Below are 12012 nucleotides of genomic sequence, written 5' to 3' on the forward strand. Positions count from 1 at the left end.
TAATACATCTTTCGGAACTGTAAATGCTATTTTTATTTGTGTGCACTCACAATATCAAGAAAACGTTGTGCTTTTGTAAAATAAAGAAAACAAATAGGATGCGCTTGCCATCTCGGTGTTGAACAGGAGCGCTTCACAAAAATGAACCAATAACGAATATTTTCCTTACAGATGATGAATATATCTATAGAAAGCTTTAAATGACCACAAAACGAAATAATTCAAATCCAAAAAAACTCTTTCATTATGTAATCCGTAAAGATGCATTTCTTTTCGCGTCCATGATGAGATGGCGAGTCAGTATCATCAATTTCATCTTTGGGACACTGACTCAGAAAACACTAGTTAATTAATAAATAATTCAAAAATCTTCTTATTAGTTTCCCCCAACATATTCAGCGTGCTCACGTCATGTTTCTGTGTGCCATGGTCACAAAAAAAAATCATCATTTGCATGCATTTTTAAGCATTGTGGTTTAAAAACAAGTGATTTAAGCCATTGAAACGCAAACAACAGCACTACATGCGCGAGCTGTATGTTTCTGAGCGCAATTTCTGCAAGTGGGTCGGATCGAGGTCGGGTCATGTTCAAACCTAAAATGAACCGTACCAGAGTTCATTTGGAAGCGGACCGAGACCACCTCTTCAGCTGGGTCTCGGTACGGTTGTTTGGTCCGCACCCGAGTGCGCGTGCTGTATTCACACCTGCCAAAAAGGTCCGCACCAAGAGGGGAAACGAACTTGAGTTCGATTCAATCAAACCAAACAAGACAGGTGTGAATACACCCTAAATAAACTCTTGTCTTTTATGGATTATGGTTTGGTTACGAGTCTTAAGATTTCTCATGCATGCCCACCTAATCAGAAATTGGGGAACAAGTTAACTAACGACTAGCACCTAAACATACAGTATCTCACAGAAGTGAGTACACCCCTCACATTTTTGTAAATATTTTATTATATCTTTTCATGTGACAACACTGAAGAAATGACACTTTGCTACAATGTAAAGTAGTGAGTGTACAGCTTGTATAACAGTGTAAATTTGCTGTCCCCTCAAAATAACTCAACACACAGCCATTAATGTCTAAACCGCTGGCCACAAAAGTGAGTACACCCCTAAGTGAAAATGTCCAAATTGGGCCCAATTAGCCATTTTCTACTGCATGAAGCATGGAGTTCACCCGAGCTTCACAGGTTGCCACTGGAGCCCTCTTCCACTCCTCCATGACCTCCATGACGACCTGGTGGATGTTAGAGACCTTGCGCTCCTCCACCTTCCGTTTGAGGATACCCCTGCTTGGCCAATCCATCACCTTTACCCTCAGCTTCTTTAGCAAGGCAGTGGTCGTCTTGGAGATGTGTTTGGGGTCGTTATCATAAACTTAAATGTGACATATGTGGGATGATTTGCATTGGACCCAATGTTCTAATGGTGCACAAGCGCAGCCATACAGGTAAGTGTTTCTTGACTAACTCTTGACAAAAAAAGATCAAACGTATTTAAAAATGTTAGCTTGAAAATATGTGCTGCTGTTTTTTTGGGCCGGTGGGAAAACTGGTAGTCTTGGTCTCGGTAGGTGAGCGGCCATTCCAATGTAACCAGTGTGGGGCCTCCTTCACTCAGAAGGGCAACTTGCTTCGTCACATCAAGCTCCATTCTGGCGAGAAACCCTTCAAATGCCCCTTTTGTAACTACGCCTGTCGCCGCCGTGACGCCCTGACAGGACACCTCCGCACCCACTCCGGTGAGCCTTTGTGGTTTGAGAGAGGCCATTTGCGAGAAATAAAGAGAAGGAAGGAGAGAGAACTTTGTGGCTGGAAAAGTGTGTGGGATGGAAAAAGCCTTTTGATTTGCCACAGAGCAGAAATTAATGTAGTCAAGGTCATTTTAACCTCTTTCTCCTTTAATGCAAGTGGTGATTATTTTGCTGCCTAGAACTTTGCTAAACTTCCTTTTAAACCTGTTGCTCTACTAAGCAGACTAATAAGTGTGAATAAGACCTCATCGATCGGTTATGCAATCAAGCTAAAGACAACAAAATTCAGCGGTCTAGTATGACATTTAGAGTATTATGAAAACAGGATATCCTGCTTGTGTTTTGAATGATGAAGAGCATTCACCTGTAGTGCCTAAGTAAGGTCCTTTGAATGAGGATGCAGATATTCAGAGAAATTACTTAGTAATGAATTTCTCCGAAATGACGCACATCTCTAAAGCTGAATGGACAGATGCGGTCTGTAGGTTTTCCTATTCTACAAACGTCATAGATGAGCAGCGTGTCATTTCGTTTTTGGAGAAATTGTGACAAGGGAAATTCTGCGGTCTGATGAATCCTGTACCAGTCATTACATTATTCATATTTAATAATTATATTGGAAATATTATTATATTATACAGTATCTCACAGAAGTGAGTTCACCCCTCACATTTTTGTAAATATTTTATTATATCTTTTCATGTGACAACACTGAAGAAATGACACTTTGCTACAATGTAAAGTAGTGAGTGTACAGCTTGTATAACAGTGTAAATTTGCTGTCCCCTCAAAATAACTCAACACACAGCCATTAATGTCTAAACCGCTGGCCACAAAAGTGAGTACACCCCTAAGTGAAAATGTCCAAATTGGGCCCAAAGTGTCAATATTTTGTGTGGCCACCATTATTTTCCAGCACTGCATGAACCCTCTTGGGCATGGAGTTCACCCGAGCTTCACAGGTTGCCACTGGAGCCCTCTTCCACTCCTCCATGACGACACCACGGAGCTGGTGGATGTTAGAGACCTTGAGATGCTCAATACGGTTTAGGTCTGGAGACATGCTTGGCCAATCCATCACCTTTACCCTCAGCTTCTTTAGCAAGGCAGTGGTCGTCTTGGAGGTGTGTTTGGGGTCGTTATCATGTTGGAATACTGCCCTGCGGCCCAGTCTCCGAAGGGAGGGGATCATGCTCTGCTTCAGTATGTCACAGTACATGTTGGCATTCATGGTTCCCTCAATGAACTGTAGCTCCCCAGTGCCGGCAGCACTCATGCAGCCCCAGACCATGACACTCCCACCACCATGCTTGACTGTAGGCAAGACACACTTGTCTTTGTAGTCTTTGTACGGTTGCCACCACACACGCTTGACACCATCTGAACCAAATAAGTTTATCTTGGTCTCATCAGTCTCATCAGCATGGTTCCAGTAATCCATGTCCTTAGTCTGCTTGTCTTCAGCAAACTGTTTGCCGGCTTTCTTGTGCATCATCTTTAGAAGAGGCTTCCTTCTGGGACGACAGCCATGCAGACCAATTTGATGCAGTGTGCGGCGTATGGTCTGAGCACTGACAGGCTGACCCCCCCACCCCTTCAACCTCTGCAGCAATGCTGGCAGCACTCATACGTCTATTTCCCAAACACAACCTCTGGATATGACGCTGAGCACGTGCACTCAACTTCTTTGGTCGACCATGGCGAGGCCTGTTCTGAGCGGAACCTGTCCTGTTAAACCGCTGTATGGTCTTGGCCACCGTGCTGCAGCTCAGTTTCAGGGTCTTGGCAATCTTCTTATAGCCTACGCCATCTTTATGTAGAGCAACAATTCTTTTTTTCAGATCCTCAGAGAGTTCTTTGCCATGAGGTGCCATGTTGAACTTCCAGTGACCAGTATGAGAGAGTGAGAGCGATAACACCAAATTTAACACACCTGCTCCCCATTCACACCTGAGACCTTGTAACACTAATGAGTCACATGACACCGGGGAGAGAAAATGGCTAATTGGGCCCAATTTGGACATTTTCACTCAGGGGTGTACTCACTTTTGTGGCCAGCGGTTTAGACATTAATGGCTGTGTGTTGAGTTATTTTGAGGGGACAGCAAATTTACACTGTTATACAAGCTGTACACTCACTACTTTACATTGTAGCAAAGTGTCATTTCTTCAGTGTTGTCACATGAAAAGATATAATAAAATATTTACAAAAATGTGAGGGGTGTACTCACTTCTGTGAGATACTACTGTAAGTCTTATGCTACTGCTACTGTCAAAAAAATCGTACTGACCTAAAATTTTTTGAATGGTAGTGTACATGCTTCCACTATATGCAAAAGAGTTACATTTATCTTAAGATCTCCTTTTGCGCTCCAAAGAAGAAAGAAAGTCAAACAGGTTTGGAACGACATGAGGGTGATTAAATGGTTCAAGAATTTTCATTTTTGAGGAACTATTCCTTTAAGTGCTTGGTGTTGCTTACTCTTGGTGAGGGCATTTCAGAGGGATGTGAAAGGTTTCTTGCTCCATCTGACGTGTCTTCCTGAGGTTCATTTTTTTGTCGTGCGTGTGTAGTATTTGAAGGTATGGTCTCATCTCTAGTAGGACACTGACTATGTCCTCTTCGTCCATCTGCCAATGATGTGGCCTTCTGTTGTTTATCTCTCTCTGTCCTAGGTGGCTCCTCATCTGAGAAGGGATCTTCATCCACCCCCGTCTCTACATCACTGCTATGTTCTCTTTGTATGTGTGCAATGTCCTCAGCTCTGACCAGGACACCGTGGCTTTTGTCGCAACTAAAGTACTTCACACCTCTAAAAGTTCCATCGTGGTTTCCGTTAGGGGCATCCAAAGCAACACCAGCCCAAAACCCATTCGCAAACGCCACGAGACCTTTATATTTCAGCACACCCGGCCTGGAGTTACACACAAGAACTCTGTCTCCAATTGGAAATGAGGACAATGTATCTGAGATTTCATTGCTCACATCTTCAGGAAGTGAGCTAGTGTACTCCGAACAGTCATTTTCCTCTGCGTCCTCACACAGAGCTCCATTAGTATCATCGTTTACCTCCTTTTATACTGTAAAGGAAACCGTTTGTGTCATCTCGCTTTCTACAATTGCCATAAATGCAATTGTGAGAGGGAACAGTGAAGGCCCATGTTATGTGTCAGGTGTGTGTTCAAGTAGTTAGTTTTGCTTACAATTGCCACTGTTTGTACATCGTTATAGGCATCTAAAGATTTATTTGCCCTCAGTTACTATTTACTATACACGCTAGGTTTCTCTATCTGAGTCTCCAGGCCAGGACCAGCAGACTGAAGGACAGCTTCATCCATCAGGCTGTCAGGAAGCTGAACCCCCTCCGGACCTTGACCCCCCCCAGGACCCTTCCACTCCCCCCCTCCCAAATGCACACACACACTGACCTGCACCAGTCACTTTGTGCAGCATTAGACTGCTCACTACCTCATCCAGCATTGTACTGCAAACTACCTCTCTGACAGTTTAATTAAAGACTGTTCTCTGAGCTCTTTAGTTCTTTATCACTTTAACAGACTGATAAGCTCTTTTTGCACTACACTCATTATATCTTCACAGTTGTTTATATCACTGGTTTGCACTCTAACTGCCATGTGCCTTATGCCACTTTTTCCAATTTATTTATTTTTTATTTTTTTCCTTTTTACAATGTCCTTATTTATATGGTGTATGGGTTGTATTTTATATATATTTTTAAACTGTATTTGTCTGTATGTCTACTGTTAGTGTTAAGTGTTAACTGTATGCACCAAGGGGTCTGAGAGTAACGCAATTTCAATTCTCTGTATGTATGTGCTGTACATGTGGCAGAATTGACAATAAAGCAGACTTTGACAATGTTTACTAACTGAAAAGGGGTCTATAGTCTTCATATTTTTCACCAATTGGTTTTGTTTGTGTTTGTCTCTCAGGCGAAGAACAGAGAATTGATGAAACAAGTTGCTGCACTCTCAAAAGGCAAGAAGTTTGACCGCAGCAGCAGCTCACTGCTGTTACCATAGCAATGACCTCACGCCATAACAATGACCCCTTGCCCCGATGTGTCATTACTGTGAGGAAGCTTCACCCTCCATTGCTCACAGATTCTCTGTGTTGTGTTTTATTATTCTGGTGATGTCACATATGCAAACATTTCTAATTATTATTATAATTGTTTTATTTTCTTTGGCTATTCTCAGCGGTTTTAGTAATCACATGTATTTACAAAACAGGAATAACTGTATAGAGCCATTACAGGAGCCCTGGCTGAACCCAGCCTCAGATCTCATATGCAAAACATTTCAGAACTTCTGAAAACTGACTGAAAGGAAAGCAGAAGAGCTGTCAACAAATGTATGGAAATGTTATGAATTGAACGTGTCAGATATGCTGACCAGTTTTTATAGATGCTAAATTCATCTCTCTTTCTTTCTTTCTCTCTCTCGTGCTCGTTTCTCTTTTGCTCTCTCTCTCACTCATGGAAAGACTGTATTACTGCATGTCTTACTGCCTGGTCAACTGTGGTTTTGTATATTAACTGATTTCTCTGTTTTGTTTGGCTTCGTATTAGTGATATTTCAGAGATGAATTTCGCAGGCCTGTATGAGACTGCTGTTTTAGTGAGTGAGGGCTCTCTTATGTCTCTCCTCCCCACCATGCACTCATATTTTTACTGTCAGACACTTTTGTACTTTGTTTTCTTCAACACGGATGTTTCAGGAATATTAAAGCTAGTAAAAACCTCAGTTTGTGTGTCTGTCCTCTTTATTGATGTATTAAAAGTGGTGGGAAGTCAGTAAGGTTGTCATAGTTTTGCATTTCCATTTTTTAATGCCATTTCAAATGTACTCTTGCTTTTAGTTTTTATTTTGCAGACACATTCATTCAGTTTAGTCGTCAAAATTTTTGTTTGTGTGTTTGTTATTAAATCACTGCACTGATTGTCATTGACATTACTGCAGCAATCAGAGCCTAGAGCAGGGGTAGGCACGTTTGGTCCTAGAGAGCCGCTGTTTTGCAGAGTTTAGCTTCAACCCTGGAAGGAAAAAAAAAACTCCCCTGCTTATAGCCTTTGTAATTCTGAAAACACTGATTATTAGCTTCTTGAGGTGTGTTTGATTAGGGTTGGAGCTAAACTGCAGGACAGCGGCTCTTCAGGATGGCCACGTTTGTTCTGGTTTTGGCAAAACCCACTATTACTCTGTTCGGTAAAGTAAGACAACAAAACAACAAATTAAAATTATGAAGCCTGAATAAAAATGCTGATAAAATCCATGCTGACCATTCGTGGTTTCTTTAATGTAAACACAGCGGGTCGCCTCATGGGAGCCGACATCATGCATGAGATCACATGACTAGTTATTCACTTGTGGAATAAATTAATAATGACTGACTGTGAAGAGCGCATTTCTACAATGGCACCTGTAACAGGAAACTTTTGCATCCATGCTGCTAGGTGTCAGTGTAGGTCCAAGACTTGAACTGGTCTGCGCAACAGGAATATAAAAATGTCCTGCATCTTAGACGCTGTTATTTAGATAATATAACTAAAACTGTATATAATGGTCATGTCAGAGGTCTCTGGGTAGGATACCGCGGTGTATTTGATTCTCGCTTATTCGCTGCAATGTTTGTCCCGCAGCCCCCCCACACACACATACACGTGACTGTAGGCGAGTCGCGGTGGTTGATGGGATACCAGTGAGGAGCAACGACAGCTGGTGTAATGGCAAAGAAAATTTAAAAACTCGCCTTATTTATTTAGTTTTTCGGTATTAGTATTTTGAATTTGTGTGGCCTCGTTGATACATTTGGAAGTATACGGTTGGATTTTTATCGTCCTGCTGCAGGTGAGTGTAAAATAATGTAACACAAGTAACGTAAAGCAAGCGTGTTTTCGTCGAAAACCTAACAATACAAACAGTCAACATTATAGAAATTAAAAATACAGTACACTTACACATGTGCCCTGTCACATTGTTTAAACACAGACAATATTCCCATCTTTCTTGTTTTTAGAGACTGGACTGGTTAAAAGGTCTGGAAATGCGCGAAATTGGCTTTTAAATCACTCTGAAGAATGAAATATTTACCTAGTAACAGAAGCAATGTGATCTACATTATTCTTTTTAAAATGACATATCAATGCATTGTCACAATTGATAAATTGAGGATAACAACAATTCTTTAATTTCCACATAAATATTCTAATGTCAAAAGGAAGATGAACAAAGACATCCAATAAACAATCAGATAACAGTCTACTTTTTTTATTGTTACAAAATGAGCAACAGTACTTTATGTACAAATGCAATTGTGGAGTATTACAGTTGTGACTGAAAACGTGTATTTATGTGAAATCTCTATAACAGGTGAAACACCCCTAAACCTTTGCTATATCAGACATGAGGGAGGCATTTGTGTGTCATATCATTTAAGTTAACTTATAATGCACTTGTCTCAGGTAACCGAAGATGACCACAGCAGCAAGGCCAACATTTGAGCCTGCAAGAGGAGGACGGGGCAAAGGAGAGGGTGATCTGAGTGCGTTGTCTAAACAGTACTCCAGCAGAGACCTGCCAGGACACACCAAGATCAAATACAGGTGAAGTTGCTGTTCTTTACAAAAACTCTTTGGCAAAATAATCAATTATTAGGACAGAATTTGTATGATACCTGTGGACTCAAAGCAATAGTTCACCCAAAATTGAAAATTTGCTGACAAGTTGCTTCCCTCAGGCCATCCAAGATGTAGCTGAGTTTTTATCTTCATTGAAACAGATTTGGAGAAATTTAGCATAACGTCACTTGCTCTCCAATGGATCCTCTGCAGTGAATGGGTGAGTAAGAGTCCAAACAGTGCATTCATTGAACTCTCATTCTGACGGCACCCATTCACTGCAGAGGATGCATTGGTGAGCAAGTGATGTAATGCTAAATTTCTCCAAATCTGTTCTGATGAAGAAACAAACCCATCTACATCTTGGATGGCTTGAGGGCGAGTTAATTAGACTCGATAGATCAGCTAAGGTGATGATTGGACACTCGTCCTCTCCTTCTGCACCGCTCACCTATGGGGTACCTCAGGGGTCCCTCTTGGGGCCTATCTTATTTTGTTTGTATATGCTCCCCTTGGGTTCGATCATGAAGAAATATAATATTTCATATCATTTTTATGCTGACAATACTCAGATCTACATTCCTCTCAGCTCTGATCACTCTTATTCTGACCTTTTTAATTGCTTTGAAGATATTAAAGGCTGGACTGGCAGAAACTTTCTCCAACTAAATGAGAGCAAAACTGAGATTGTTGTCTTTGGACCCCCAGGTGCTGTCTCTGATATCACTATTAATCTAGATTCTATGTCATCAAACATTCATCCTTTTGCTAAAAACTTAGGTGTGATTTTTGACACTGATCTGAAATTTGAAAAACAGATAAGTGCTGTGGTGAAGAGCAGCTTTTTTCAACTAAGGCAAATAGCCAAATTAAAATCTATGCTCTCGTTTAAGGATTTGAAGATAGTTACTCACGCCTTCATCACTTCCAGACTTGATTATTGCATGATTATGTGTTTTTGAGTCATTTCTTTTATTCTCTTAATCTCTATATTTACTTTATTGGTATATGTACAGCACTTTGGCATACACTAGCTGTTTTTAAATGTGCTATATAAATAAACTGACCTTGACCTTGACTTTAATTTTCAGCTAATTTCCATTTTTGGATGAACTATTCCTTTAAAATGTAAAGGTCTGATTGTGTGACCGAGAAAGTGTTAAGTTAAACCCGTCTTGATGTTTGGGTGTGTGCCTGCAGACAGCCCACTCAGGATGCTCCAGAAGAGGTGAGAGCACGTGATTTCAGACGTGAGCTGGAGGAGAGAGAGAGAGTTGCTGTTAAGAGCAGAGACAGAGGAGCACGAGGTGAGGAAGCATGTTTTATGTGAATATTTTTTGGCTTTGTCAAAATGTGTTAATTGACAGTGATCTTGTTTCTTTTAGAGCACACGACTTCCTCATCTACTTCATCTTCATCCTCCTCCAAACGGCCACGTTTGGATCAGATTCCTGCTGCCAACCTGGATGCTGATGATCCTCTCACTGATGTACATACACTTTCTTATAGATACTTAGGCATGCAGGTTGATTTTGACGCCAGTTTGAAGAATGTGTCTGTGTATGTTTTAGGATGAAGATGACTCTGACTCCGGCTCTGACAGTGATGATGACACTGCCGCCCTGCTGGCTGAACTGGAGAAGATCAAAAAGGAGCGAGCTGAGGAGCTGGAGAAAAAGGTGAACCTCACTGACCATTTACCACCGATCTTGGTCACTATCGCAAAATAAAGCCCTTCGGGATGATCCTGGTCACCATTTCAGGGTTTATTTTATGATTATGACCAGACTGACTGTGCGTTTATCCCTTACTTAGGCTTGATATCTTACTGACGTAAGTCATCGCTGCTTTTTTTTTTTTTTTTGGTCTATGTGTAATTAAGGAAAGGGAACAGAAAGCAGAGGAGGAGAGGATACGTATGGAGAACATTCTGAGCGGAAATCCACTGCTCAATCTGGCAGGCCAGCAGCAGCAGCAGCAGCAGCAACAACAACAAAAAACACAGAGCCAGAACGCATTCAGTGTGAAGAGAAGGTAATTTAATGGTGGTAAAAAATAAGTAACGCAAGATTATTTGGTTTTCTGTCTTCTCTAATAAGTTACCTTGTTACAGTAGTTAAAGAATTAAATCAAAAGCAAAGCAAATAAAACCTCTGGCCAGTAATGTGCTTTAACGCAAGATGATGGAAACTCTGTTTAAATTTAATGTCACATAGTGTGATATTCATCATAATATATTGACAATAATAGAAGTGTACTGTTAGAAATAATAGTACATCATTGTTCTAGATGGGTATAGTATGAAAAGCAACGGCTGGCAGTTTTTTTTATATATATATATATATCTTTTTGCTTTGTTTGCTATTTCTATAGCTTTTATATATTATGTACTCTTGAGACTAACAATATAAACATCTCCAAATTTCATTTTGGTCCAAAAGATTCTTATAATTCAATAGTAGTAGTAATAATAACAATATTGGTTGGTGCGTTTTTTTTTTTTCTCCCTGAATGAAAGTGAAAAAATGGCTTTGTCTTTGAATTGCAAATTCTTTAAAACACAGAGAGCTGAATAATATACAATTGACAACACTCAAACACATTCTCAAATTTTGTTTTTGGCAGGTGGGATGATGATGTCGTGTTTAAAAACTGCGCTAAAGGAGTGGATGAATCTCGTAAAGAGAAACGCTTCATTAATGACACCCTGCGCTCTGAATTCCACAAGAAATTCATGGAGAAATATGTTAAATAATTGTCGTTATAGAACTGTATTTCAGCAGTTTGTTTTAAACATATTTTTCTTTTTAGTAAACATCATATGTGCTTATTTTTTCTTTTTAATCTTTGTGTGTTCAGTAGTTGGTCTGTAAAAGAAGTGTACCAATAAAAAGAATGGAAAAATAGAATGCTTATTCTCTTCTTTCTACCATACGTGAACCAGTTGTCTTAAAAGTCATGCTTTATAACATTCACTTGTGCCTCACTTATCTTGTGAGTTTGTGTCTGTTATCTTTATCTTCTTGTTTTTATTTTTAGTCAAAATGGCCAGTTACTTTGTTTGTCCTGATTACATTCATAAAATTAATAATGCTTTACATGGTCAGATGGTTCCCTACTTTTAGGTCAGGTCATACTTTTTCCAGCGAGCAAGAAAAGGGCAACAGTTTCATGGGGAAAAACTCCCTTAATGTAACATTATATACCTTGTGAGAAACCAAGGCTGAAAGAGGAAACCCATCGTCTGTTTGGCTTGAAATTTTTTGAAAGATTGTATATAGAATCAGTACTGTGGGTCTGTATGGACAGTTTGTCTAAAATTAGTTGACCCAACTGTTGGCTTGGAAAGAAAACCTGTGAGGATGCGTTTAGATGTCCTGATAGCAGATAAACGGTTCTTTACTGAGGATGGCTTGTAGGCATGCTGAGGACTACATTACATTTACATTTAGTCATTTAGCAGACACTTTTATCCAAAGCGACTTACAAATGAGGACAATAAAAGCAGTCAAAACGAACAAAAGAGCAACAATATATAAGTGCAAATGACAAGTCTCGGTTAGCCTAACGCAGTACATGTAGCAATGTGTGTGTGTATATGTATATATATA

The 12012-nt window shown here is 40.2% G+C and overlaps 2 protein-coding genes across 2 annotated transcripts in view; both read left to right on the forward strand.

Moving 5' to 3' along the window:
- fam76b (family with sequence similarity 76 member B) overlaps positions 1-6527 on the forward strand; it is a 15435-nt gene extending 8908 nt beyond the window's left edge. Inside the window, exon 10 of the mRNA XM_016543983.1 lies at positions 5715-6527. Coding sequence (XP_016399469.1) covers positions 5715-5804 — 90 coding nt within the window. The 3' untranslated portion in view covers positions 5805-6527. The remainder of the gene's footprint in view (positions 1-5714) is intronic.
- An 881-nt stretch (positions 6528-7408) lies between these two features.
- Positions 7409-11283, forward strand: cwc15 (CWC15 spliceosome associated protein homolog). Its single transcript, XM_016543984.1, has 7 exons — positions 7409-7631; positions 8246-8386; positions 9602-9708; positions 9787-9890; positions 9973-10080; positions 10284-10435; positions 11027-11283. The coding sequence occupies exons 2-7, from the start codon at positions 8256-8258 to the stop codon at positions 11154-11156; spliced, it is 732 nt and encodes a 243-aa protein (XP_016399470.1). The 5' UTR covers positions 7409-7631; positions 8246-8255; the 3' UTR covers positions 11157-11283.
- The last annotated feature ends 729 nt before the right edge of the window (positions 11284-12012 follow it).

Source organism: Sinocyclocheilus rhinocerous, unplaced genomic scaffold, assembly GCF_001515625.1.
Source record: "Sinocyclocheilus rhinocerous isolate Xijiao unplaced genomic scaffold, SAMN03320098_v1.1 scaffold520, whole genome shotgun sequence".
NCBI lineage: Eukaryota > Metazoa > Chordata > Actinopteri > Cypriniformes > Cyprinidae > Sinocyclocheilus > Sinocyclocheilus rhinocerous.

What these genes read in the sequence shown, in the direction of transcription:
- cwc15 (XM_016543984.1), top strand. Translation starts at nt 8,256, where the DNA reads ATGACCACAGCAGCAAGGCCAACATTTGAGCCTGCAAGAGGAGGACGG. An exon ending in CAGAGACAGAGGAGCACGAG is followed by an intron (nt 9,709 to 9,786) that starts GTGAGGAAGCAT and finishes TGTTTCTTTTAG; the next exon opens with AGCACACGACTTCCTCATCT. An exon ending in GCATTCAGTGTGAAGAGAAG is followed by an intron (nt 10,436 to 11,026) that starts GTAATTTAATGG and finishes TGTTTTTGGCAG; the next exon opens with GTGGGATGATGATGTCGTGT.